Below are 24,316 nucleotides of genomic sequence, written 5' to 3' on the forward strand. Positions count from 1 at the left end.
TACCATGCACCCACTGATTTATTGGAGGGTAATATTGGTGTGGTTACAAGAGGTCTATGGGCATGTGTGGAATTCTGGGGAACACTGTCGCCTTCAGTGGCAGGATAAATAGTAGTATCAAAAGTGGTGGCATTACCCCAACTGCTTTACTTTTTCAAAACACTGCCTATGGTGATACCATGTAGCGGCTTTTGGGATCTTGATTCCCGGTTGATTTCCCCTATATGAGGAACAGGTAGATGCAGAGTGGCCTTGTCTAAATTACAACAACCCAAACACAAGGAGATTGTGGACGGAGTGCTGAAACTTTTCAAACACTCACCCCCATCACATATCTGGGTTGAATCCATCATCATTCTTTAGCTCACTTTGCCACCCCAGTTCAGACACAGCTATACGCAAATCAGTCTTGACCCTCTGCCTCATGGGAACAGTCCAGCCCTAACTGCCAAGCCATGTCTTCCCAGAACCAGAAACAAGCATCCTGGGACCGGTTTCGGGCTAAGAGCCCTCTTCAGCCAGGCTAGCTTGAATCCAGTGGCAAAGTGAGCAAGGGACCCATGTCTGGGGATTCCCTGCCAACTTAGGGCAAACAAAGCAAACACAAGGAGATGATGGACGGAGTGCTGAAACTTTTCAAACACTCACCCCCAGTCACAGATCTGGGTTGAATCCATCATCATTCTTTATCTCACTTTGCCACCCCAGTTCAGACACAGCTATATGCAAAACAGTCTTGACCCTGTGCCTCATGGGAACAGTCCAGCCTGAACTGCCAAGCCATGTCTTCCCTGGACTGGAAACAAGCATCCTGGGACCGGTTGCGGGGTTTCACCCCTCTTCAGCCAGGATAGCTTGAATCCAGTGGCACAGTGAGGATCACAGAAATAATTAGATGGTGTTTACGCTCATGCAATGCCAATCTTAAGCAGCCCTCTGGCCAGCGAACAATTGGTCTGTTTTATCTCTATTAAACTTTGACCAGAAATCTTACATGTAGCCATCAACATTTTTTAACCATGACATGAGACACTGTAATGCGCCCTGTGAGCTGCCATGTTCTGTGACACTGATCATACGCATATCAACGCATCAGAGCTTCCTTTCAGGATGTAGCCAGGGATTCTCTCATATATATTGTAGATAGAAGTGGCAGTATGCATTAATCTAGCATATCGATGGCACTGTATATCACCGATCATCCGCTAAGAATAGATTTACCAATTATATTTCATTTATTTATTACTCATTAACATAAATTGCAACTCAACTTTGTGGGTGTCAGCAAGCTGTATGATAAAACAGCAGATAGGAATGAATTAACACCTTGCACATAACAAACATATAACCAGTGATGGCATGAAGTCAGAAAAGATAATAACAAACCAGTCTCAAAATGGAGAACAGAGGAAAGAGAATAGTGAATAAAGAACACAGCAGACTGAGGTCACAGGGATTAAAGAGTTGAAAAAAGAAAGTGGCAGGAGGTTTAGGAGATTATAAATAATGAAAAAACTGTAAGGGTGAGGGTTTAGGACAAATTATTAAGGGGGAAACTTGAAATTGGGAGACCTGAAGTAAAAAGGAGCAGACTGTAGTTTAGGGTCATCCTAGGGTTTATTTAGAAGGGGATTGCGTTGTCCAACCTTAATTCAATCAGTGAAGATGGCCTGATTTAGTGAGCAATTTATTAGGTGTCACTCTAGTGACTTGAAAAAGTGAAAACTGATTTTGATGATAGCAGCAGGAAAAATATCATCATGCAATAAAGTGGGTTGAACCAATTCACTGCTGGGTGTTTGCACACCTCTGTGCTGGTATCTTTTTTCAACGGTTGTCTACAGATTGTGGTCTGCACAGTTAATTTTATACTATTAGCACAGATCATGAAATTTAGGCAGAATAACTCATTATGGTTTACTGTTCATTTCAGGGAAGATATCAAACTGAGGACAATATGCAATGCATAAATACCATATGTTTTCTAATTCAGTAAAACGGAAATAATCTATTAGTGCATGCCAGACCTCTCTTGCCCCAAATGGTTAGCTGGTAGAATACACTAAACCTGATGTTTGAAAGTGTTTAGCAATTTCTTTCTCAGCACATGGTAATTTCCTCTTACTTTCCTTGCACAGGAACATATACCTTTCCAGGCCTGATCCCTAACTTTGTTTCTCTATATCCCCTGAGTGTGGTGGGTACGAAACAAGTATTCTATGGGCTCAAGGTGCCCACAGGCAATAAACTGGGTGCAGTGCATTTTGGTAATTTGGAAACCAACCTCAAGCAAAATGCCTGTTTCATGTACATATCTTTCTGTCAAATATATCACTCTTGGGGCGGCATGGAAACCTAACACAACCATATATTTTAATTTCTACACATTCTATGGTTTGTATTGCTGGGTGCCAGACCGCCATTAGCCTTATTGACTGGCTAGGGCAACATGCTGAAAATGTTGTTAGCCAAATCCTCAGCATTTGTTGTTCAAATGTGTCATTTCTCTCCAGACTTCTTCACACAGGAATATATCCCTTCCAAACCTTGACACCTAAAATTGATCCTACGGTTCTCCTAAGCATTGTCGCGCCATACATGTAAGGATTTTCTATGGATTTAGGGTGTGCCCTGAAATAAACTGTGTGCAGGTCATTTTGATTTTTTTTAAAGGAACTGCAAATAAAATGCGGGTTTAGGCCACCAGTCCTTTGATCTCAGGTATCACCCATATGATGAATAGAAAACTATCCCAACCATGTATCTTTAACATGTACACATCCTAAGGTTTCTACAACTAGATATCAGAAATCTCAGAAAACTAGAGTTGCAGGGAATTACATAGTGATGTGGCTTGCATAACTCCCAATCTATGTCAGTACACAGTATTCCCAAAGTATGGGTAAACAAATGGGTAAAAATCACAATATCTTCACTTTTCTTTGACCAAAAACAATTCCTACTATTCAATGTTAACACACTTCCCCCACAAAAACAGCAGTCCACATGTGTGGATGAGACTATTGCATGGGACAGTAATAGGCCACAATTGTGACCCTGTGAAGACAACATTGACATTATATTGTCTTCATATGGTCACCGATTGGGCCTGTTCCTGTTAGATTTGATAAGGCCACCCATGCAAGTGAGGTACTTATTTTGGTATGAACCCTGGGTGGGGCGAGATTTGCTATTCATCACAAATTCTGGAACTTTCCTTCACAGAAATATAGGGAAATTCTGTTGTTTTAAACTAATGTTTCACCAGTGCAGGGCACACTGATAAAGAAAAAGTTGCAGCATTCACGCAAGCCAAACCGCACAAGACGTCTCCAGGAGTCTAGTGTTCTGAAATGTCAAATTTCATAGGTTTTCCGTGGTGCTGTAAGACCCCACATACCACACAAACCCACAACCCAAAAATCAACCTAATTCCAATACATTTGTGGATTTCTGTTTTAATTGGTAGAGGTGCTGGAATACAGCATGATAGGACGCTTGTAGTTATCTACCGAGCTTCACAATATTTCCTGTTGTAAGTTAATGTGTACAAAGTAAATATTGTCTCAATCAACTGCCATAAACAGTAATCCAGGATACTGAGTGGTTCAAATGTGCCGTACAACTAAACTGAGGGTATTTGGTACATTTAACAAATACATATTTTCATTCACCCCAAATTTCTATTCATTGGATTTTTTATTATCAAGTGATGAAAACCCATTGTAACCCATGCCTTTATTGCTAGCTCTGGGTATCATGCCCAGCACTATACATGTCTGCTGCAGAAAAAGGTGTATTGTTTTAGAGGAACTGCTTTCTGTGCAAGACAAATACAGATGAAAACCTTGTAACCAATTACTCTTTTTTCCCTACACTTCTGTGCCCAAGCAGGGGCCATATATTGTTTCTTCATAACCTATTTAAAAGTCCTAACATGCACTGGATCATTACTGGGGAAAAGACAGGTAGCTCTGTGACCTAGCAAGGAGTTCAGTGCAGTCTGACTCTTTCCATAGGCAGGAGAAAAATCTAATAATCATATGGCTTGTCATTAAGGCACACAAATGTCTTTCCAACCCCCAGCAAAAACCAGCAGCTGTTTGTCCAAGACAAAAACCAAAAATCATCAGCAGTAAAACAGGTAACCTATATTCTAAACATAAAATTCTAATTATACAGCTCCAATTAAAATAATTCCAACAATTCAAAAGATATAAATAGGTTTACATATTTAAGTTTTACATTTCAAAACATATTTTAAAATAGTAGACTTTTAAAAAACATATTGATTACATAATTTATAAATTAACAATAACAAACGCCATAATTATATTTGAACTCCAGCTAAAGATATACTGACACAGTCCCCAATAAACCCCACAGCCTGTAATAATAAGTACATCTTAAATATGTAGCCTTAAATAAATTAACCCCAATGTATACATCAAATTTAAGCAAACATAAAATTTAGTATAAAAATGATATTCGCCAAAATAAGCCACAACCTGAATGAAAAAATATGTATTTAAAATTAGGAACCACTAAGTATAATAATATTAGATAAATGCACTTATCAAAACACTTATTTGTTAAAAAAAAATTAGTAAACATTAAAAGAACAACACTAGAAATATCCATATTATATACCACAATGTTTTAGTAAACAATATTTGAAACAACTATATAATGGCAAAAAAAACCAATATACTTACCCTTTGATATTTTTGAAGTCATAATATTTTGATCACAATATCAGGGTTAACCGATATTTTGGAGTTTATATATCAGTACCATACTAATTCATTTAATCTGTAAGATATTTGTTAATTAAAAGTCCAACAAATAATAGCATGTATCCCTGCATTGCTGCCTTAGGAGACCACAGCCGGGAAGACTCACTCAATCCAGAGCAACTGCCACAGTTGGTCAGTCTCCTATTTTGCATAATGTACACACCAGAGATTGTGGTGGAGCTGGCATTAGTTACATCTTCAACAATTATGTTGTGAGTGTCGGACACCCCGTATTATTCGCAACCTGAGTTTATCAATGTAACCAAGTGTATGCGTGCAGCATGGGGTTAGGGAACTGCCTGTCTCCCTATTGTATAAATGTAGTCAAGACAAAATTTGCCTAAAAAATCAGTGTGCACTGCTGTGTGTGTTTAACATCATACATAACCAACAGCTAGAACATTAATTTTGCAATGCTTGTCCATGATGTATTCAACACAGAAAAAAAATTCAAACACAATTTTAGGGAGATTATTCATGTGTATATATTCACATCATGTCAAACAATTTCAACAACAGCAAAATTAAAGTATACAACATCCATGTTGTGATTGTAACATCATTCTGTTAATAATAGTGAATGCTTGTATCTTCATCTATACAGTCCACATTGGAGTTTATCACTGCCCTATGCATTTCGGGACCCACAGTCCCTTCCTCAGGGGCCACTGTGTCAAAAAAAAAAAAACAATTTAAATAATCTGATGATTCTACAAGGGATATTTCTACCTAAACATAACTCAAGTGAACCAATGTGAAACAAAACCACCAGTGACACCTTCAGATTCCCCATATTGAGGAGAGGATGTAGCCTTACGGCTAGAGCAGGTGACCTCGAAACTGGGAAACTGGGTTCGAGTCTCGGCAACGATGCTCAACATCCTGTGATGCTGGGCAAATCACTTAATCTCCCCGTGACTAACAAAAATGAATAAGCCCATCTGTAACGAAACTGGTGTTCATGTAAAGCACTCCGATACCTTATATCCTCGGGTCTAGTTCGCGCTATATAAAAATCTAATAAATAAATAATATATATATTTTTTTAACTAGATTAGCTCATGACTGCCTATGAACAACGTGCATATGGATCTCAAACTCGTGCACTAAGTGGAGACCCCTCATGCACCCAAAAGAAAAGAAACAACACTGCTATGACCTTGAACCACAGTTCCCCATATCTGTCCACAAATGCCCATGATGATGCATAATACTCACACAAAATGTGGACAAACTTTCCTGTAATGATAACAATGTGCATCAGTCTCAAAACGCTTGGATTGTCAATTCACTATACACATATACATCTTATAATCCACCTACTAATGTACCTCAAAGATGATCAGACATGACAATTCTTCTTGATTGTTTGGGAAATAGCTTGGTTCCTCTGCAACTACACCCCTCTGGTACTGTCGGAATGAGACCGGAAAGTAATCAGCAATTAGAAGCACCACTCAAACATCTTTGTATACTGATGCTTGAGGAGCAAAATTACCACGTACCTGCGAAATCGCGCTCAACGGTGCTGCCCAAACTGGCCTGATCAATCCACTGTGACAACTGAGAGAAACTAATGTTTCCCCCTGACTAAATACATCATACACACAGCATATTCCTTAGGCACACCTTCCCCATCTGAGGCAGGGCCGTTCGTAGCTTAGTGTGAGAGCATCACAACAGTAAGTTATAGAGCAGTGGAAGATCAGGTGCTACCTCAGTCATTTGTGGTCCACACTAGGGGGCCCATTAGCATGTTGGGTGGATCGCCACCACCCGCATGGCGGTGGCGATCTGCCCGACATTTGTGCCCGCCCGCATGCCAATTCCCCAGCCATATTACTATGGCGGGGGGACCCCGGCGGACGGAAAGACCGTCCGCCGGTTTTCCGCCTGTAGGCAATCCGCCAGCTGTTAATATGGTGGCGGTGTCTGGTAGACACCCCCATCCATATTAGTATGCAGGCGGGGACATGCCTTTCAATGGCGGCAACGCCTCCATGGAAAGGCATGCGGTCTTTGACATTGGGGGCCCGTAGCAGGCCCCCAGGGATTCTGTGGGGTGGGGGGTGCACATAGGTACCCCCCTGCATTTCAATGTACAACGTAGCAGGCACCGCGCGGTGCCTGTCACGTTGTGCATTGAAAGGCACAACTTGCTTTTGTGGCGTTGCGGCGGGCGCATCCTAATTGTAGGTGCGGGACTGCCCCAAGTATTGCGGGCGGTCCCGTTTCCCGGGGGTATGGCGTGCCTGCCATACTAATGACCCCCTTAGTTAGCTCTTTTGCCGGAAAGGAAAGACTAAATATAAGCAGAGTCACTGGAATTATGTGATTCTGTGGGTAGTTATGGATTTGTCGCACTTGCCACACAATCCATAATCTGCCACATAATCTGCAGTTTTTAACCCAAAAATCTTTTATTTCTAGTCTAAATGGATCAAAAGTTACGGAAAAATATGGTGACTCATGTTCTTGCCCACCAGTAGGCTTTTTGCAAAGGTTGACTGGTCATCTTCCAGTTGCCAATTGATGTATTTGGGTAATAAATTGGCACTAATTAAGGTGAACTCTTTTCTCAGACTCTGTTATCAGGTTTAAAAATGACAAAATAATGAAGTAATACTATCACCAGATGTGCCGCATATTTTGGCTTTTATTGCTGCATAATTTAGTCACCCTTGCCGCATAATTTGATCCTACTTTGACTTATGATTCCAGAGGCCCTAAATATAAGCATCCAAAATGGGGTAGTCCTATTGAATGCACATGAATAATCATTTTGAAAGAATCCTTGTAAAAATAGCCACATTAATTCAATGGGGATTCCTATATTGATTTAAAGGAAAGCTCAGCTCAACACACAATTGTGGGCATTGAATGGTCCACAACACAAAATGTTACAATCATCACGTCACTTTTTTTTTCCAAATTTAACAGCTGACATTTAACACTTGACAGCTGCAATATGTCTTTCTCCCTGCTATTCTATAAAGCCTTTCAAGTGGGAAAAGATACAGTCAGTAGTGTGTCACTTTAAGAGGAGTTCTCACGCTAATACAGATCACACAATGTTCATGACCATAAGAGAACTTACTGTCCACCAAGAGAAGAGTGTGAATACAACCTGTTCTGCTCTCTGTAAAATCATATATGGATATACCACTTCTTCACTGAATCACTGCTGCCAAGCTCCTGTTGCAAAAGTCCTTCTTCTAAGGGAACAAATCGCGGTAAGGAACACCAGTGACGGAAACTCCCTAGACTCTAATCTTCGAGCCTGACAAGGCTGGACCATCTGTATTATACAGTGACTTTGGACCGTGACAAATGAAGCATACGCAATTTTCTGTGTCCTAAATACTAAGCCTTGAGAAAGCCCTGGCCAGAAATCACGCCAAAAGGGCGAAACACGTGTTGGCTGTTCATCTTTGTTCTAAATTTGGTCTGTTCATCTTACTCCGATGAATGTATTTTGTTTCAACTAACTGGACCAATTGAAATACAAGTCTTCGCATTTGCACAAATAAATAATATTTTGGATTTACCAATTCATTGGATGTTTCTTATCACAGAGGGAGTGAAACCGACTCACTACTACAAGTATATACAGTCAGTAGTGTGTCACTTTAAGAGGAGTTCTCACGCTAATACAGATCACACAATGTTCATGACCATAAGAGAACTTACTGTCCACCAAGAGAAGAGTGTGAATACAACCTGTTCTGCTCTCTGTAAAATCATATATGGATATACCACTTCTTCACTGAATCACTGCTGCCAAGCTCCTGTTGCAAAAGTCTTTCTTCTAAGGATGCTTGAAAAAGCAATTTGTAGTTATTGTCTTCTGGAATATCTTTCACTCAATCCTAAATTTCTGTAACCGATACAGTTACTTTAGAAATCTTTGCTACTCACAGGCCTTCATTAAGGCCTTGTGCTTATGTCATCACTTGTTCCAGCTGTTGTGAAAAGATCATTTAAAAATCACCTGGATACTAAATGGATACAATTTAATTAACAATAGTGAGGTAAAATATAAAAATAGCTAAACACAGTATACAGTTTGTGAAGTAAGGAAATAACATGCCAGATTTTTCTGCTTATTAAAATGGAGTCCTCACATTGATGTGGTTTACATATAGAATTCTAAAATGCTAGCTGTCATGTTATTGATAACTACCCACCCACAAGTTTATGTTGAGTATGCCTACCCAAATTCTCTTTCCCAGCTTCGACAACACAGGGGTAGAGGAGCCATCAGGTAGGAATGACGTGAACCCCCTCTCCTTCGGGTTCCCACAAATACATATATGGGAACCCTTTCCCCCCGACTCAATCAAAACATTTATCTGGTGCCTTGCCACTCTACCTCACCACCCCTAAGGATATCTTCATATGATGATTGAACATGGAAACTGCGCTAACAAGAATCAAACTGTCTGACTGGATAAACTGGTTGATTTAGTCTAAGAAGGTAGGTGCGGTTTTAATATAAGTTCCATAGTCACTATAGAGGTGGTTTTGGGGCATGGGGAAAGTGGCCTCTTACCCAGGGCTCCCATCAGGGGATTGAGCAGTTGAAAGTTTGAATAACAATGCATGAAAGCAATTATTTTTTAAAACATTTAACATCTTGTGAGGCCTGCCCTGTCCAGCTAGTCCTCCTTTGCTCTCAGGCAGTTGGTGGCAACTGAATTAATTGAAAAAAAAAGAATCTTTCTATTTCCTGAATTGCTCCTTATTTCATCTCACTTCTTCTGTCTCACCCTCACCTCCCTACAGATGGCCGTATCTCCTGCTCTTTCTACTTCAACTTACTCCACCGCACCTGTGTACCTCACTTTTAATTTAATACACATTCCTCTACCCACCTCTCTCCCATGATCTGCCATCATTCTGTTCCTATCTCTATATATCTATCTCCATACTCCCTCTACCTCAACTCTCCCTACCTGACTACCACTATGCCTTTGTTTATACTTGAACTCTCTTTACCTATCATTGTGCCCTGTATCGACCTCACCTCTTTCTAGTTCAAATCACTGTTGTTTTCCTCTCACTTCCCTGTATCACCTCTACACCTGTTTCGGTTCCCTGACACAACATCGATGTAAAAAATATCAATGTTAAAAATATCGATTTAAAAATATAGACAACAAAAATATTGAATCCTATACTTAAATAGGTAAGTACAAAAATATGGGCTAAAAAATATCGATGTAAAAAATATAGATGTATTATATACTGACTTTTATATAAATGTAACTATAAAATAATATATATTAAATTAAATATTAAATATATTGTAAAGAAATAAAATACATTTAATATACATTTTAATAAAATATAACAAATAAACTTAATTAAAAAAGATAAACTCACAAACATAATATTTATACACATATATTTACTTTAAAACAATTAAACTATTATTTTTAATTTATGTTAAAAGTTTAAAATAATATAAGAAAGAAAAATATATATTATTGATTTAAAATATAAAAAACTAAAATCTATAATAAATTAAAACATTAAACTATTAAAAAATATTTAAACTTACATTTCAAAATACAATCAATGCAACAGTAGGGAAAATGTTGGATAGCAAAAGGGTAAAAATAACTATTCCTATTCCAGTGAGTCCAACAGTGGTGAAAGTGGTAGATAGCAGAGACGCAAAAATTACTATTCCCACTTCAAAGAGTGCAACAGTAAGGAAAGTGTTGGATAGTGGAGGGGTAAAAATTATTATTCCCACTCCAAAGAGTGCAACAGTAGGGAAAGTGTTGGATAATGGAGGGGTAGAAATTATTATTCCCACTTCATGGAGGGGTAGAAATTATTATTCCCACTCCACTGAATGCAACAGTAGGATAAATGTTGGATAGCGGAGGGGTACAAAAATGTATTCCCACTCCAGTGGGTGCAACAGTAGGAAAAGTGTTAGATAACAGAGAGGTAAATTTAACTATTTCCACTCCAGTGAGTGCAACAATAGGGAAAGTGATGTATAGCAGAGAGGTAAAAATTACTATTCCAACTCCAGTGAGTGCAACAGTAGGGAAAGTGTTGGATAGCAAATGGTTAAAATTAACTAATCCCACTCCAGTGAGTGCAACATTAGTGAAAGCGCTTGATAGCGGAGGGGTAAATATTACTTTTCCAACTCCAGTGAGTGCAACAGTAGGGAAAGTGTTGTATAGCGGAGGGGTAAAATTACTATTCCCACTCCAGTGAGTGCAACAGTAGGGAAAGTGCTGGATAGCGGAGAGGTAAAAATTACTATTCCCACTCCAGTGAGTGCAACATTTGGGAAAGTGTTAGATAGCGGAGAGACAAAAATTACTATTCACACTCAGTTAAAAAACTATATATATATTAAAAATAATAATAAAAATAAATAACCAATATGTACAAAATGAACATTAAAATAGATTAAATATATAAAAAGAAAACACATTATAATATTAATTACATATGACAAAAGCTTACAAATATTAGATAAAAGAAAATAATAAATTAAAAAACAAATTCTTTTAAACTAGAAAATATTTATAAACCAAAAATTAATCAATACATAATTGTATTTATTTTATTTCCTACCCTATAATACCACACCAAAAACATAACACTTCAACATTTTAAACTAAATTTACTTCCAAATAAACGTAATTAATAAGCAATTAAATAAATAATAGTAATAAAAAATACTAATAAACATTAATTGACTAAATACACTTTAACACTACAAGATCTACAACACACACCTAAATGAAACTATAAAATAATAAAAGACAATTAAAAGTTATATTTAAATGAAACAGTTTTACTTTTAACAACTAATAATAAAGTAATTAACATTTATTTAATACCCACCCGATACCCTTTTAGAAGTAAAAACATCACACACAATTAACATATTAGCAACTATATATTAATTAATTAAACACAAATGACTTCCCACTTTTTACTCCTATAAACACCACAACACACACCTGAAATTAATTACACCATTACCGTAAAAAATTGCCCTAATTAATTACCAATGAATCAATTATAATTAATTAACAGCCAATTATTAATTAAATAATAATAAATTACTGTAAAGATTTCAAACAATAAAATCTCAATTAAACAAATATAACAAATAAAAATGAACCAATTAAGTTAATATAATTAAATTACTTCCCACCCTATTCCCCTATAAACCCACAGCCTGCTACGGAACTAAAAACACAAATCTCCCCCCAAAAATAAATAATTACTACTAAAAATGTAATGTATATATTGCAAATACAAACAATTCTTATACAAAAAAACATACATCACATACATACAACATATATACTAAAATACATAGCATTAATTGAAAAAACGAAATTTTTAACAACTATATTTATGCAAACGATATTAAACACGTGGACATTTTTAAAGTCGATATTACTTATCTTATGTCGATATTCTTGACCATGATATTCTTGCTGTCGATATTTCTGAACCACAATATTTTTCTCTTGATATTTGCGCTACTCTATATTTTTTTATTCGATATTCTGTCTGCACACCACCTCTTTCACCAGTCTACCTCTCCTCTCTCTCAACACAATTCTCTCTACCCCTCTCTTTCTACCTCTATCTCCCACAGCCTCACTACTCTAGATCTCGAGCTATCTTTTCCTTTATCCTCATCTTTATCTTTGCCTCATCCCTCTCTCTCCATCTCTTTGTCTCCCCTCTCTCAGTCCTCTACCTAATTCCTGTCAACCTCACCTCTCTAGTGCATTTCTTTATCTCACATCTCTCTCACTACCTTATCTATTCACCTCTTTCTTTCTTTAACTACTTAACCTCTTAATCTTAACCTCTTAATTTATTTAACCATTCATTAACTATCACTCCTTCCTCCTTCCCTTCCTCCCTCTATTTTACCTCCCACTACTTTATTCCTTTTTCACTACCACTCATTCACCACAATTATTTCCTGTCTATGATTGCCTCCTTCTCTATCTCAATTCACTCTCTCTACCTGTCCTGCCTCTCTTTATACATCTCACTACCTTACCTATCTATCTCTTCCTCTCGCTACCTCACCCTCACTCTATCCATCTCTCTGCTTCTGCATTATTCTCACCACTGATCACTGTCTCTTTACTATATCTCTTTTTTCTCTGCACCTCATCTCTTTATCTACTTTCCCCCCTATCTCTTCATACCTTTCTCTCTGCTCTATGCTTTCATTCTCCATATTTCTCCACATTTTGCCACCCTCCATACCCCATCATGCTTTTATCTTTCATCAATCTCCATATCTCTCACTACCTTACCTCTCTACCTGCTACCTATACATCTCTCCATCTACTTCTCTCGACTCTCTTCTCTTTCTACTTTACCTCCATTTCTACTGAGTGTATATCAGAATATCGATGAAAATAAATCAGCTCTCATAAATATTTTGGCCTAATCATCGTTTTAAAAAATATCTCTCCATTGAGTGCTCGTTTTCTTTGATTAATTCCAGAGGGGCAATGGTTTTGCAAACAATATGGAAGACACTAATGTTTTGTTACACAATATTTACAGAATGATAGTCTGGTACCATACTTATCTACCACACCTTTCGGCTTACCCGTCCTCACTCCCTTTCTATCTACATGCCGTTCTCCCCATCTTTGGTTCTCTTTACCACTCGGCCTCACTCTTAAACCTTAGCTGTCTCTCTACCTTTCTTTTCAACATAGCTCTTCCTCTGTTTACCTCTTTGTATCTTTCTATCTGGCTACCTCCTCTTTTACTCTTTAGATTATGTTTCTCACTACCTCACCTAGATGCCTACCTCAACTGCGTCTCTACCTCCCTTCGTGCTCAACCTCACCTTTCTTCCTATACTGACTCTAGACCTCTCTGTCCTTTTCTTGTATTCAACCGAGTCCCATTTCTCTTACTCAGCAGAATCAGAGGTCACTGTCTGGCAACTGAAGTGTACACATAGAAAGAGGAGAGACAGGGCAAGGTAGGGAAAGAGAATTTAGGAGGAAATTATCAAATTTCATATGAGAAACAAGCAGTGGCGGCCGCTATCATTGCTTAGTGGTGAGGCGGGATGAGGAAAGCAATCAAAACTAAACACATAATTGAAATTGTTAAAACTACACTTACCTGCCGCTCCAACAGCCGCCACCTTGGTCCTCTCTCCCGATTCTCGACTCTGGCTGCAAACTCTGCAGGCTCTCAGATGCCAATACCAGGGCTTCTCTCATGCAGGGAATACTATTCCCAGAACGAGAGAAATGCTGGGATTGGTCTGAGTGGCTCTGTTTGGCACTCAGACAGTGCCTGGGAGCCAGTGGTGTTTCTCCAGCCTGGCTGTACAACATAGTTGGGTTGGAGAAACCTAAGTGTGAACGTCTGTTTGACCAGCCTAAATTGACCGGCCAAACAGAGATGTGCACTTAAAAGTGCTCACCACTCCTCCCCTTGCCATGCCTGTGGAACAGGATTGCCTGGCTCACCCCGCTGAAGAATCGCATCATCAGCTGTCAGACAGGCAAAAATAAAATAATAATAAAATGCTTTTACTATCATTTTAGTTTTCCTCTTTTAGCAAAGGGGTGGCGCTCCCCCACCATTACGAGGAGCCGCCCCTGCAAACAGGTGAAAATCTTCAGAGTTGTGGTTTGATTTTCATAGCTGCAGCAAGAATGCATGTTTGTAAGGAGAATTGGCTTGTGATTGCAAATATCTGACAATTAGAGCAACAATATTGCATATGTCTTACGTTTATACTATCCAGTGATTCATTAAACATCCAGCAATTGTCCCTTATCTTATCTACAGTGGTAGGAAGAACCTGGAAAGCCACCTAATTCCACTTTCAATAGTGTTGTTGTGAGATAGAAAATCGAGCTACAGGAGCAAAAAGAAATGGCTTAATCAAAGCTTCCTACTAGGGATATTATGTGACCATTAAGGGGAAAACCGACATTGGACCCTTTGTTTGTATCCCATTAGTTAATTCAGAGATTTGTAAGTGAATCTGTGTATTTTGACATCCACTCTCTAGTGGATTTACAAACACACACTTAGGAACATTTGCCTGTTTGCATACTCCTGAGAAGGTTTGTGAACACATTTTTTTTTTATCTTAGAGGTTTGTGAATTATTTTTTTTTAAAGTCTTTACGCTAACATGTAAATAGCCACCTGCCCGTTTATGTTTTTCGTGAAACGGGCCCACAATCTATATCTAAAACAGGCAATGATTCCCAAGAATAAAATGCTGGCAGCATACATATATTTCTACTTTTGCCAGAGCTTATTGGACTGTTTGTTTGAAACAGGTGAGTCATTAATATTTTTTCTCCTTACAGCCCTGAAAACTCATTTTCGACACATCAGAAGGCCTGTTTACAACACAATGACCTCCTTGCCTCACTTTCACAAGAAGCCTGAAGAGAACCAGCCCAGATGTAGGACACTCGATCAGAGGATCAGGATGAATAAGATTCAACACATCTCTCTAAGCTGGACCAAGAAATAACACTTTCAATGCTCTGCCCTCCATTGATCTTGCCTGGCTTAGGCATTACATTGTATTTGATCCCTTGAGAGCATATATAAGGGATTTAAGAGCTTTATGAATCTTCGTCTGTCCTTATTTAATCTTATACTTCAAAGTGCAATAGCTGTTGATTGCTGTGATGAAGGAATCATGAGATTGGGTAACATGCAGGTACTCACCTCTAGAAAGGTACTGTAAACTGGTGTCCTGCACTGTCTGTCTAGGTCTCACGTTCTGGTCTATACGGCAATCAGGTAGAATACCAAAACATAGCCTGCACCTAGCCAAGTGTTCCTTATTAAACATATATCAGAAAGCATAAAATAATTTATTGTGGGAGTCAACATCAATGTTCTTCCACAGCGCAAGTGCCTTTTTTAGTCTTCCAGGCAAGCCACACCTCTGCAGTACTAAACGCGAGCGGTGGCGTCAGTCTTCTAAATAAATACTACTTCATTAAATATATCAGCAACTCTCCTGGAGGCCAATTTCACAAATGAGATGTAGGCCCAGATTTTGAAAGGTGTCAGGCAATGCAGCACAGCACCCAAAGATGCTTCGCTGCGTTGTGTGACAGGGAGAGAGCAGGAGAGCTCCATATTCTCATAGAAATGACTTTCTCCTCTCCTCTCCCTAGTGATGGCACTGGTTTCCGCTGCCGAGTGCCACGCAGACAGCTTAGCACCATAGAGCTAGGGTGTGTGCATGAGTCTAGCATAGGTTTTGTACAGGAAGGATATCCTTCCTGTACAAAATACTGTGCTTAGACCAGTGAAAAAAGTTTTCCTACTTTGCATGTGTGCTGCACAGTGCAGCACATGTGCAAAGTCGGAAAAGCATGGAGAAATGAAAATATTTCTCTATTTAACGCCTGCTTTTCATGCGTTCATTTTTGGCGCTGAACCATTTCTAATGATACATGAGAATATATATGGTTTAGCATCAAAAAGCATGGGTGGTAGCATGAGTACGCCCTTGTACCACCCATGTTTCGCCCGCTTGACGCAAAGTAATGCAAAGTAGCGTTACATTTCCATACAAACCAGCTTATACAACCAATTTGCGTTGGTTTGTGAATCCCCAAAAAGGTTTTGCATCGGTTTAGCATTACAAAAATAATGCTAACCCAACGCTAAACCTTTGAAAATCTGGACTGTAGAGTGATAAGTTAGGTTAGGCTCAGGGATTTATGTAACAGTTTCACTGTACCCTAATTGCTTAGGAAATATATTTAAACTGAAAGGTCTCCTATAATCATCATTTCAGTATTTTTATGAATTTATTTTTTATTTAAGGCAATTGTCTGAATCCCAAAATGGGAGATTTAGTTACAAATAAAACACAGAAAAGGTAATTATGTCTGTCCGAGAAAAGGATCCTGTCAGCTAAATATGTCAGCATGTTATTCACCACTTCTCTTTTAAAGTGTCATGATCAGAATGATGGTCAAGCCTGCCTTAACCTTAGCTTAAGTATCACCAATGATTTAGATCATGAATTATGCTGTTCTATATGTGGGGCTTAACTGCTACTTCTATAACTAGCTGCAGCTAAATGTGGGTGACAAAGAAATGTTTTCACATGTTTTCAAATTTCCCATGGCAATAATGAGTTGCCTGTCAAGGATGGCACATGCAAATTATGTCTTGTGAAATCTGCAGATATCAAGTTCAAATCTGGAAATTCTCACGTGAGATTTTGATCTTTCAGAGGGCAATACATAGAGTTTCACTGCATCAAGGAATATTGTTATTTACAGTGTCAAATCTAGGGCGCCAATGCTTTAAAAAGAACTCATAAATATTTTGAGGGAAAAGTCAAAACAACAAGATGATGGGCACAGATTTTGAAAAATAGGAAAGTGATGATAGTGCATGAGATGTGCTTTCAGCAGTAGATATCAGAAAAGAATGAACATTTGGGATTTCCTTGTTCGGGTCCTTAGTATAGCACACTTGTTCATGAAATTAAACTGTTAACGAGACTGCTGCTCTAGCACCCTATATGATGCTTTCTTGTTTTCTAGCCTCTAACAAAAAAACCTCTGCTAACTTCATACTTGGCACTTATAGCTATGTATCAGCTTTCTGACGCTTTTGTTAAGAGATATATTTCTTTTGATTTGAGTTAACTAAACAAGATATGCTTAACCATTGTTTTGCAATAGTATTGGCAACCTTTACATCGTCATATAGAAGTGTCATTTGTTTTCTATTTATGTCGTATGTCATATGAGTCTGGTTTCAAAAGAATGGTTATCGCTGAAAAAGCTGAAAAGCTAAGTGTTTGATTGGAGAGAAACGCATTATAGGTCTGATAGGAAATTACAACATTTGAGATCTAAATGGAACTTGGCCAATCATTTATAGAGAATAGTTATTAAACATTATTGTTGTAATACCTTCCCATTCTTTGAGTTGCTTCTCTAATCCCTATTAGTATTTTACTCTCAGGTTTTGTGAATAGCCAACAAGTAGTAAACTTACTCAAAAGTGTAAATTACTCAAAGGGGTGAGTTACCTTTGTGAATCAGGCCCTCAGGGCCTGAGTAAATGATGACTGGGACCTGGCAGCTGGTGCACAGCTGGCACACAGTTCATATTTTCTAAAGAGCAGTTAAAGTCTCAACTAGATTTAAGCTTTTTCAATGGAGGATGATGTAGTATAGGGTCAATGCCCACTATGGTATTCCAAGGGGGCATCTCTCTTCTCTCACAGTACCAAAGACAGCCCAACCAACTGCAGCTTATGACAATGATACATTGAGAACCTAAATGCCTAATGATCATGTTCAAATGATTATGGAATCTGAATGACCGTCTCTAGCCAAAGACACTAGAAGCTATGCTGGGTATGGGATGGATTTTAAACCCCAGGCTCTTATGCGACTAGGACAGGCAGATAGGGGCAGCACAAGGGAGGAGCCTGACTCACCAATCGTTCCCCAGAAAAACTCCACGTCACAGGAAGAGATAGTTAGTATTTGTCTTCAGGGTTCTTTTTGTTTGCCTGGTGAGCTGGAGGAATGTTGTGTCTCATCGGCAGACTTGATTCCTTGAGTCATCCTCCACATAGGCCTTGTATAGATATTTTACTAGCAAGATAGCAACTCTCTTCACAAGGCAGTCCCTGTTCTACATTTGTCAACAAAAGGGTTCCAGGAATCTAGACTTGGCCCTGCTTGAGGGACAATGAATATCATGAAAGTTTCAGCTCCTGTGAAAGGTTTCCTCAATGTCAGGTGATATACAAGGAACTAGTTTGAGGTCGCCAGAATGTATTTGGTGGTCAGAGTGGGATGCCTGAGCTTACAAAAGTTCTGCTGTTGTCCTATTTTACGTTTTTCTTTTAATCAGGAAGTACATTTTGCTTCTTTGTTTCTGTTTTTTATGAACTTTTGGGAAAGGGAGTGCAAAGTCAAACTGTTTTGAACAGCTCAAAGATGAGAACCAAACAGAGCCCCATAGAAGCCCACCATTGCTATGAAACAATCAGCAAGACAAAAATAGAACATGTTTCACTTTAATGGGGGAAACCTACAGTGAAACAAGATGGTGGCACTACCCAAACTACAGGAGTGGGCCCTGAGCACAGTCGTGTCCACCATGTACAAAGCACAATCTGCAAGACCACCATCTCTGCAACCATAGATGGCATCATTTACTCTGTCACTATGAAACACCCACCCCAACAACACTCATACTACCCATACATGACCCACATTGGAAAATAGGGTAATCGTTTCTGGTTATAGGTGCTACGATGAGCAATTAATAGGAGGAACCCGTTCAAAGCCACTCTGCAGGGCTTTCGCGTACGCAGGATAAATGTGCTTATTGACAACCCAGCTATCCTTCATTATAAATTAGCAAACAAATAAGCAGGAGAGGGGTTGGAAACAGCATCCCAATGTAAAACCTGATATTAGGCTGCCACTATGGTCTGACTTCTAGACGCTCCAAGTGTGAATCCACTATAATAACCAAATATATATTTGAGACTAAATTCATAATATTTAAACCTTTTGTAAAAAAATAAATCAGCTTTGTGTAATGGAAGGTAATACAGATTTGTATATATAGGATTAGAGAGAGATCACTGGCTTAATAAATCTTAATATATGTCAAGCAAATATATGCACCCTGCAGCTCCCTGGCACAACTCCCAGGAGGAGTAAATTAGAATTTCATCCACCTGCAATTGTTAGCATTGCTTCCTATTCTGTTGGGCTATAGTAGGTTTATTGCAAATAAAATACCATGTTGCTACATCCATTTGGCGGCCATCCAAGCAACAATTGATAGACAAAGATGAGCTGATAAAGAGGATAAAGATATACCTCGCCTTCCTTAGCCAGAGGCCCATCTTGCAAAAGAAGGAGCATGCTTGAAATTCTCCATTGCCATGGAAAAAGAAGGGTGGTCTGGATGAAATTTAAGTAACTTTCCTTGAGGAAAATATGTTTATGTTACATGCCTCAGAAATTATGTGAAATTACACGTTATCATGAGAAATGGATGTCTGGTATTTTGAGCTATTTTTTGTGTGAAATGCATCCTTTTGTCCATTTTAGATGCAATAATGCATTTCACTCCAAAAATGAGTGCAAATTTGCACATGATTCGAGCAGCTGCTCATGTCTTTTTGTTTACATTGCTTCCATGTTCTCGCAATAGGATTTATACCTGAATCAAATCTCAACTATGTGATATGGTGTAATGGCATCATCTCAGGCATTTTGTGCAGTGCTTCATTCGAGCCGGTGGTTTCCAGTGCTCAACATCTGCACTTATGACAGTTTGCTACATGGTGGCGGTGTTTGTTTAATTCAGAAACAGTTGTTTATGAACTCAATCTACATTCAAATGACTAATACCTACCACCCAAGTCATTCCTATGGCTTTGGAGGCCTGGAATAGTCTGAATAGTCACACTTCTAGCCATGTGATAGTTAGTAGTTGTGTTAGTACTATCATTGACAGCACTGCCAGGGTCAATGGGAGGTGCAAGCTGCAGTGGCCTCCATTTTGTTACAAATTAAGCACTGATTTTGTTAACAAGGGTAACATGATATACCAGGAACAATGCGAGCTTATGCGGGTATAAACACATTTTCACTTGGACCTAGAAGACGGAAGGGGAATGCGTCTTTGGGAACACAAACCTCACTACTATCCATGTCAATGTAGCTTTTAAAGAATGCCTGAATTACCAGATCTGCCTAGCATGGGGGGAGCATTACCCAAGAGTCTTCAAATGTCCTTATTGAGCCATCTGGAGTAACAAGACATTAGCTGTGTTAGCTGCATTACTATTGATTTGTGCTCTGTAGCAAAGACAGGTTGGAACTGGCAAATCAATAAGAACATTTGTCAAGAAAATAGTGCTTGAGAAAAGAGACATTGCTTTTTTATACTTAAGGCTGCCATTTGCAGCTATGGGGCATATGTAAGAGGAAGTGGCGGATTGAGGCATTAGCCGTCATGGCTTAACGCCTAACTCCGCCACTTCAGAAACGCAAGGCTGCACCATATTTCCAAGGATATGGTGCCGCCTTGCATTTAACCCTGAGCTGGTGCTACACTTAGCAGTGTAACGCCAATGCAGGCACCCTTGCACCATAGTACAAGGGTGTCTGTGTGCAGGGGAAGATTGTTTATGTGTAGGAAGTTGTCCCTTCCTCCACTTAAACAATCCTAAAATCCAATGTTGTCACTTTTATTTGTGCTGTTTCCTGCTGCACACATGAAAGTCACAAAATGGCATTTTTGTTTTTACAGATTTTTGATGTACAGGAAGGGGGACCTTCCTGTACATAAACAATCCATGGCAGTCAAATGCAAAAAGCAAAAACGAGGGGAAATAATGCATTTCTCATGTTTCGCCAACTTAAGACCAGATTTTCCCTGGTCTTAATTTTGGCGCTGCGTCCTATGTATGCTGCCTTTATACATAGGGGGCAGTGTCAATATCAATGGGGTTGCAGTGGAACGTCCACCGCAACACCCACTGCCCACCCCTTTCACGCTAACCATTGCCTGAAAGAGGGCCTTATTTACAAGGCGGCATTAAGCCATGTTAAGTGGCTTAATGCTGCCGGTAAATAAGGCTCATCCCCTATCGCCACCACAATGTCAGAAAAAGTGACGTTGTGGCGGTGATTGCCTCTATATTTTAGTGGCAGCAATAGGAAAGCTACAGTTTGCAAGAATACATATGTCAGTAATAGTACAGAACAAAATGCTGACCAGTGGTAGAAAATGTTGTTAAGAAAATCCATGTTTAAGTGATAAATTGGAGGGCAAGAACAACTCCATAATTGCACATGAGATATTTCTGTCATAATTTCTGGTTCTGTTAAATAGGATGTTCTTGCGATTGCATAAGAATAACTTTTTCTGCAGGGAATAGAAGTGAAACATTTTTCAGAATTATCTGTACTCCTAAAGGACGTGGTTTCATTTCCATTGTAAAATGCCTGCTATTACATTTATTATATGTTAATATTTCCTTACAATAAATATAAGGTAAGACTTCATTTGGGAAAGGAGAACATACAAATAATACCAATTCTTTTTTAGTGACGGAATAGCACTGCAACAGAAGTGTGCCCTGTAGGGTCACACATTTACGATATAATGATGCAACTGGTTGCAGTATTTTAGAACTGGCCCAAAAATCTTTTAAATATATTATTTGACAAAATGTTTTTATGTGTGTAAAATAGAGAACAATTATTAAAGACGGAATGCTGCAAACTGCTTTTTTTGTTTCATTTGAAAAAAAAGTTATATTTTGAAAACACACTAGCAATGTACATATGTTATAGGAGGTTGTCTTAACATGATCACTGAGAATGGACTATTGTATGATTTATTTGTCGCTGGTAACTGCATTTATGTAAGTAGCTAGGTATGTATGTGGTATCAGTAGAGAGCAAACCAGCATGGTCAAAAGCAAGTATACTGTCAATGAGTGATAGCCAAGGTAGCTGGTGATTGGTTTATTACTGTATTGTGATGTATTGCTCTTGATAGAGGTGCGTCTTCAACTCTTTCCTAAACTGAAGCAGCGTTGAGGTGGTCCTTGTGGATACAGGGTTGCTGTTCCAGGCCCTGGGTACATACATGGAAAAGGCTTGTTGCCTTGGTTTGTCCTTCTTAGTATGCTGTGAGATGTAGGCCTGGCTGGGGGAATGCTGAGAGCCATCAGAGGTGCTAAGCTCGACAACAAGATACATGGGCTGTGCTGGTTGTGATGGATTTGTAAATGATGCAGCTGGCTTTGAAGATGGTGCGGGACAGACAAGTAAGCCAATTAACTTCCATTAGGCTAGGGTAATGCTGACAGTGGCAGAAAGCAAATTTCCCCCTTTTGAGGACTATGGTAAGGTGTCTCTTGGAGAAAGTGAGAGCACAGAGCCCAATGCCGAGGCTTTTAATAAGTTTTACCTACTTAGCTTCAGGTCCTTACCCAAACATAAACCTGAGCTAGTGGTGGCTCTTCCGCTAAGGTGGAGGAGCGTCGCTCCAATGCTTTTTGCAGTGTAAAAAAAGGAAAAATACAATGATAGTACCCGGAGGTTGTTATCATTTTAGTTTTCCCCATTGCAGCATCTTTGTGGGGTGGGGTTGCTCTCAGAGCAGGTGGAGGTTTGGTTTGCAACAGTCATGCGCACATACCGTGTTCTCCGTGCAGGCTGCATCACAGCCTGCACGGAGAACATGCCCACCCCTCTAGCCCATGGCTAAGAACCATGTCACAGCACTCAGACCAATAACAACACTGCATTGCAGCGTTGTGATTGGCTGAAGGGAGCATGGGAGCCTTGGTGCTTCCTGCTTCCGGTCTCCCCAAGAAACCAGGAAGAGGACGTTGGAGAGGTGGTGGCCAGTCAGCCGGCCGGCCAGGAGGTAAGTGTTTTTATTTTTACCTATTTCCCCCTTCCCCCACCCCGCCCCACTGCTGTTAACAAGTAGCAGCTGGCGCTAAACTAAGCTCTATGATTTCATCACCAAATCCAGCCCCACCTCCAAGAAAACATTGATTATGGACTGTTCCACACCTGACGTTGCTGCATTAATTCCTTCTGGCTATGCTATTGTCCATCAAAATTGTCCTGCAAAGAAAGGAGAAGGAATAGCCATTGTCTATAAACAGCTTTTGATCTGCACCATTACCATTGTTAACAATGTTATTAATACTGATGCACTGGTCTTCAGTTTAAAACCTTACTCACACCTATTCCTTATCTGGCTTGCTAATTTACACAGCCCAGAATCAGCTAAGTTGCTTTATTAAGGACTTCACAGACAACCTTGCTCCTTTTATCACAATTCTTTTTGTTTTAGGATATTTTAATTGCCATGTGGATGTAAGTATTCAGTCTTTGGCTAAACAAGTGATAGAAGACATGCCGGCTTTAGATCTCTCTCAAGTTGACACTTAGGCTACCCATATGGCCAGCAATAATTTTGACTTAATTATTACAGATCTGGACAAACTTTCATGTGACACTCCATTGTTTCTCCTTTGGATGTACCACTTCGCTAATCTTTTCTGTTTCCCAGACTGAGGACATCTTCTAAACTCTTGGACACCACTGTGGGTAAAAGAACCTGGCACCTGGTTACTAAATCTAAGTTTAAGCAGGCGTTCTTTAAGTCTCCACCCTTACTATCAAGAAGCATTGCTGACGACGATATCTTGTATCAGAACTGGATTGCATTAGTTTTGGACGAAATTAATCGATTTAAAAAGATCAAACCTCCCCATTGTGGCAAATTGGCCCCTGGTTCACTGACTAGTTAATAAAAACGAAGTCACTCTGTCGTCACCTTGAAAGGAAAGTGAGACTTTCTCAAAATCCTTCGGGTTAAGCACTCTACCGCTCTACCAGGCAAATCTATAGTCAAGCGATAAACCAGGCCATAATTAATCATGGAGTTACGATTGAATCT

The 24,316-nt window shown here is 39.2% G+C and overlaps 1 protein-coding gene across 6 annotated transcripts in view; it reads left to right on the forward strand.

Moving 5' to 3' along the window:
• Positions 1-22,114, forward strand: part of PDE1C (phosphodiesterase 1C) — a 1,636,609-nt gene extending 1,614,495 nt beyond the window's left edge. For all 6 annotated transcript variants that reach the window (XM_085607513.1, XM_085607514.1, XM_085607515.1 and 3 more), the window contains one exon: positions 15,166-22,114. In XM_085607513.1, the coding sequence (XP_085463639.1) occupies positions 15,166-15,335 (170 nt within the window). In that variant the 3' untranslated portion in view covers positions 15,336-22,114. The remainder of the gene's footprint in view (positions 1-15,165) is intronic.
• The last annotated feature ends 2,202 nt before the right edge of the window (positions 22,115-24,316 follow it).

This window comes from Triturus cristatus, chromosome 5_2, assembly GCF_964204655.1.
Source record: "Triturus cristatus chromosome 5_2, aTriCri1.1, whole genome shotgun sequence".
NCBI classification, from domain to species: domain Eukaryota; kingdom Metazoa; phylum Chordata; class Amphibia; order Caudata; family Salamandridae; genus Triturus; species Triturus cristatus.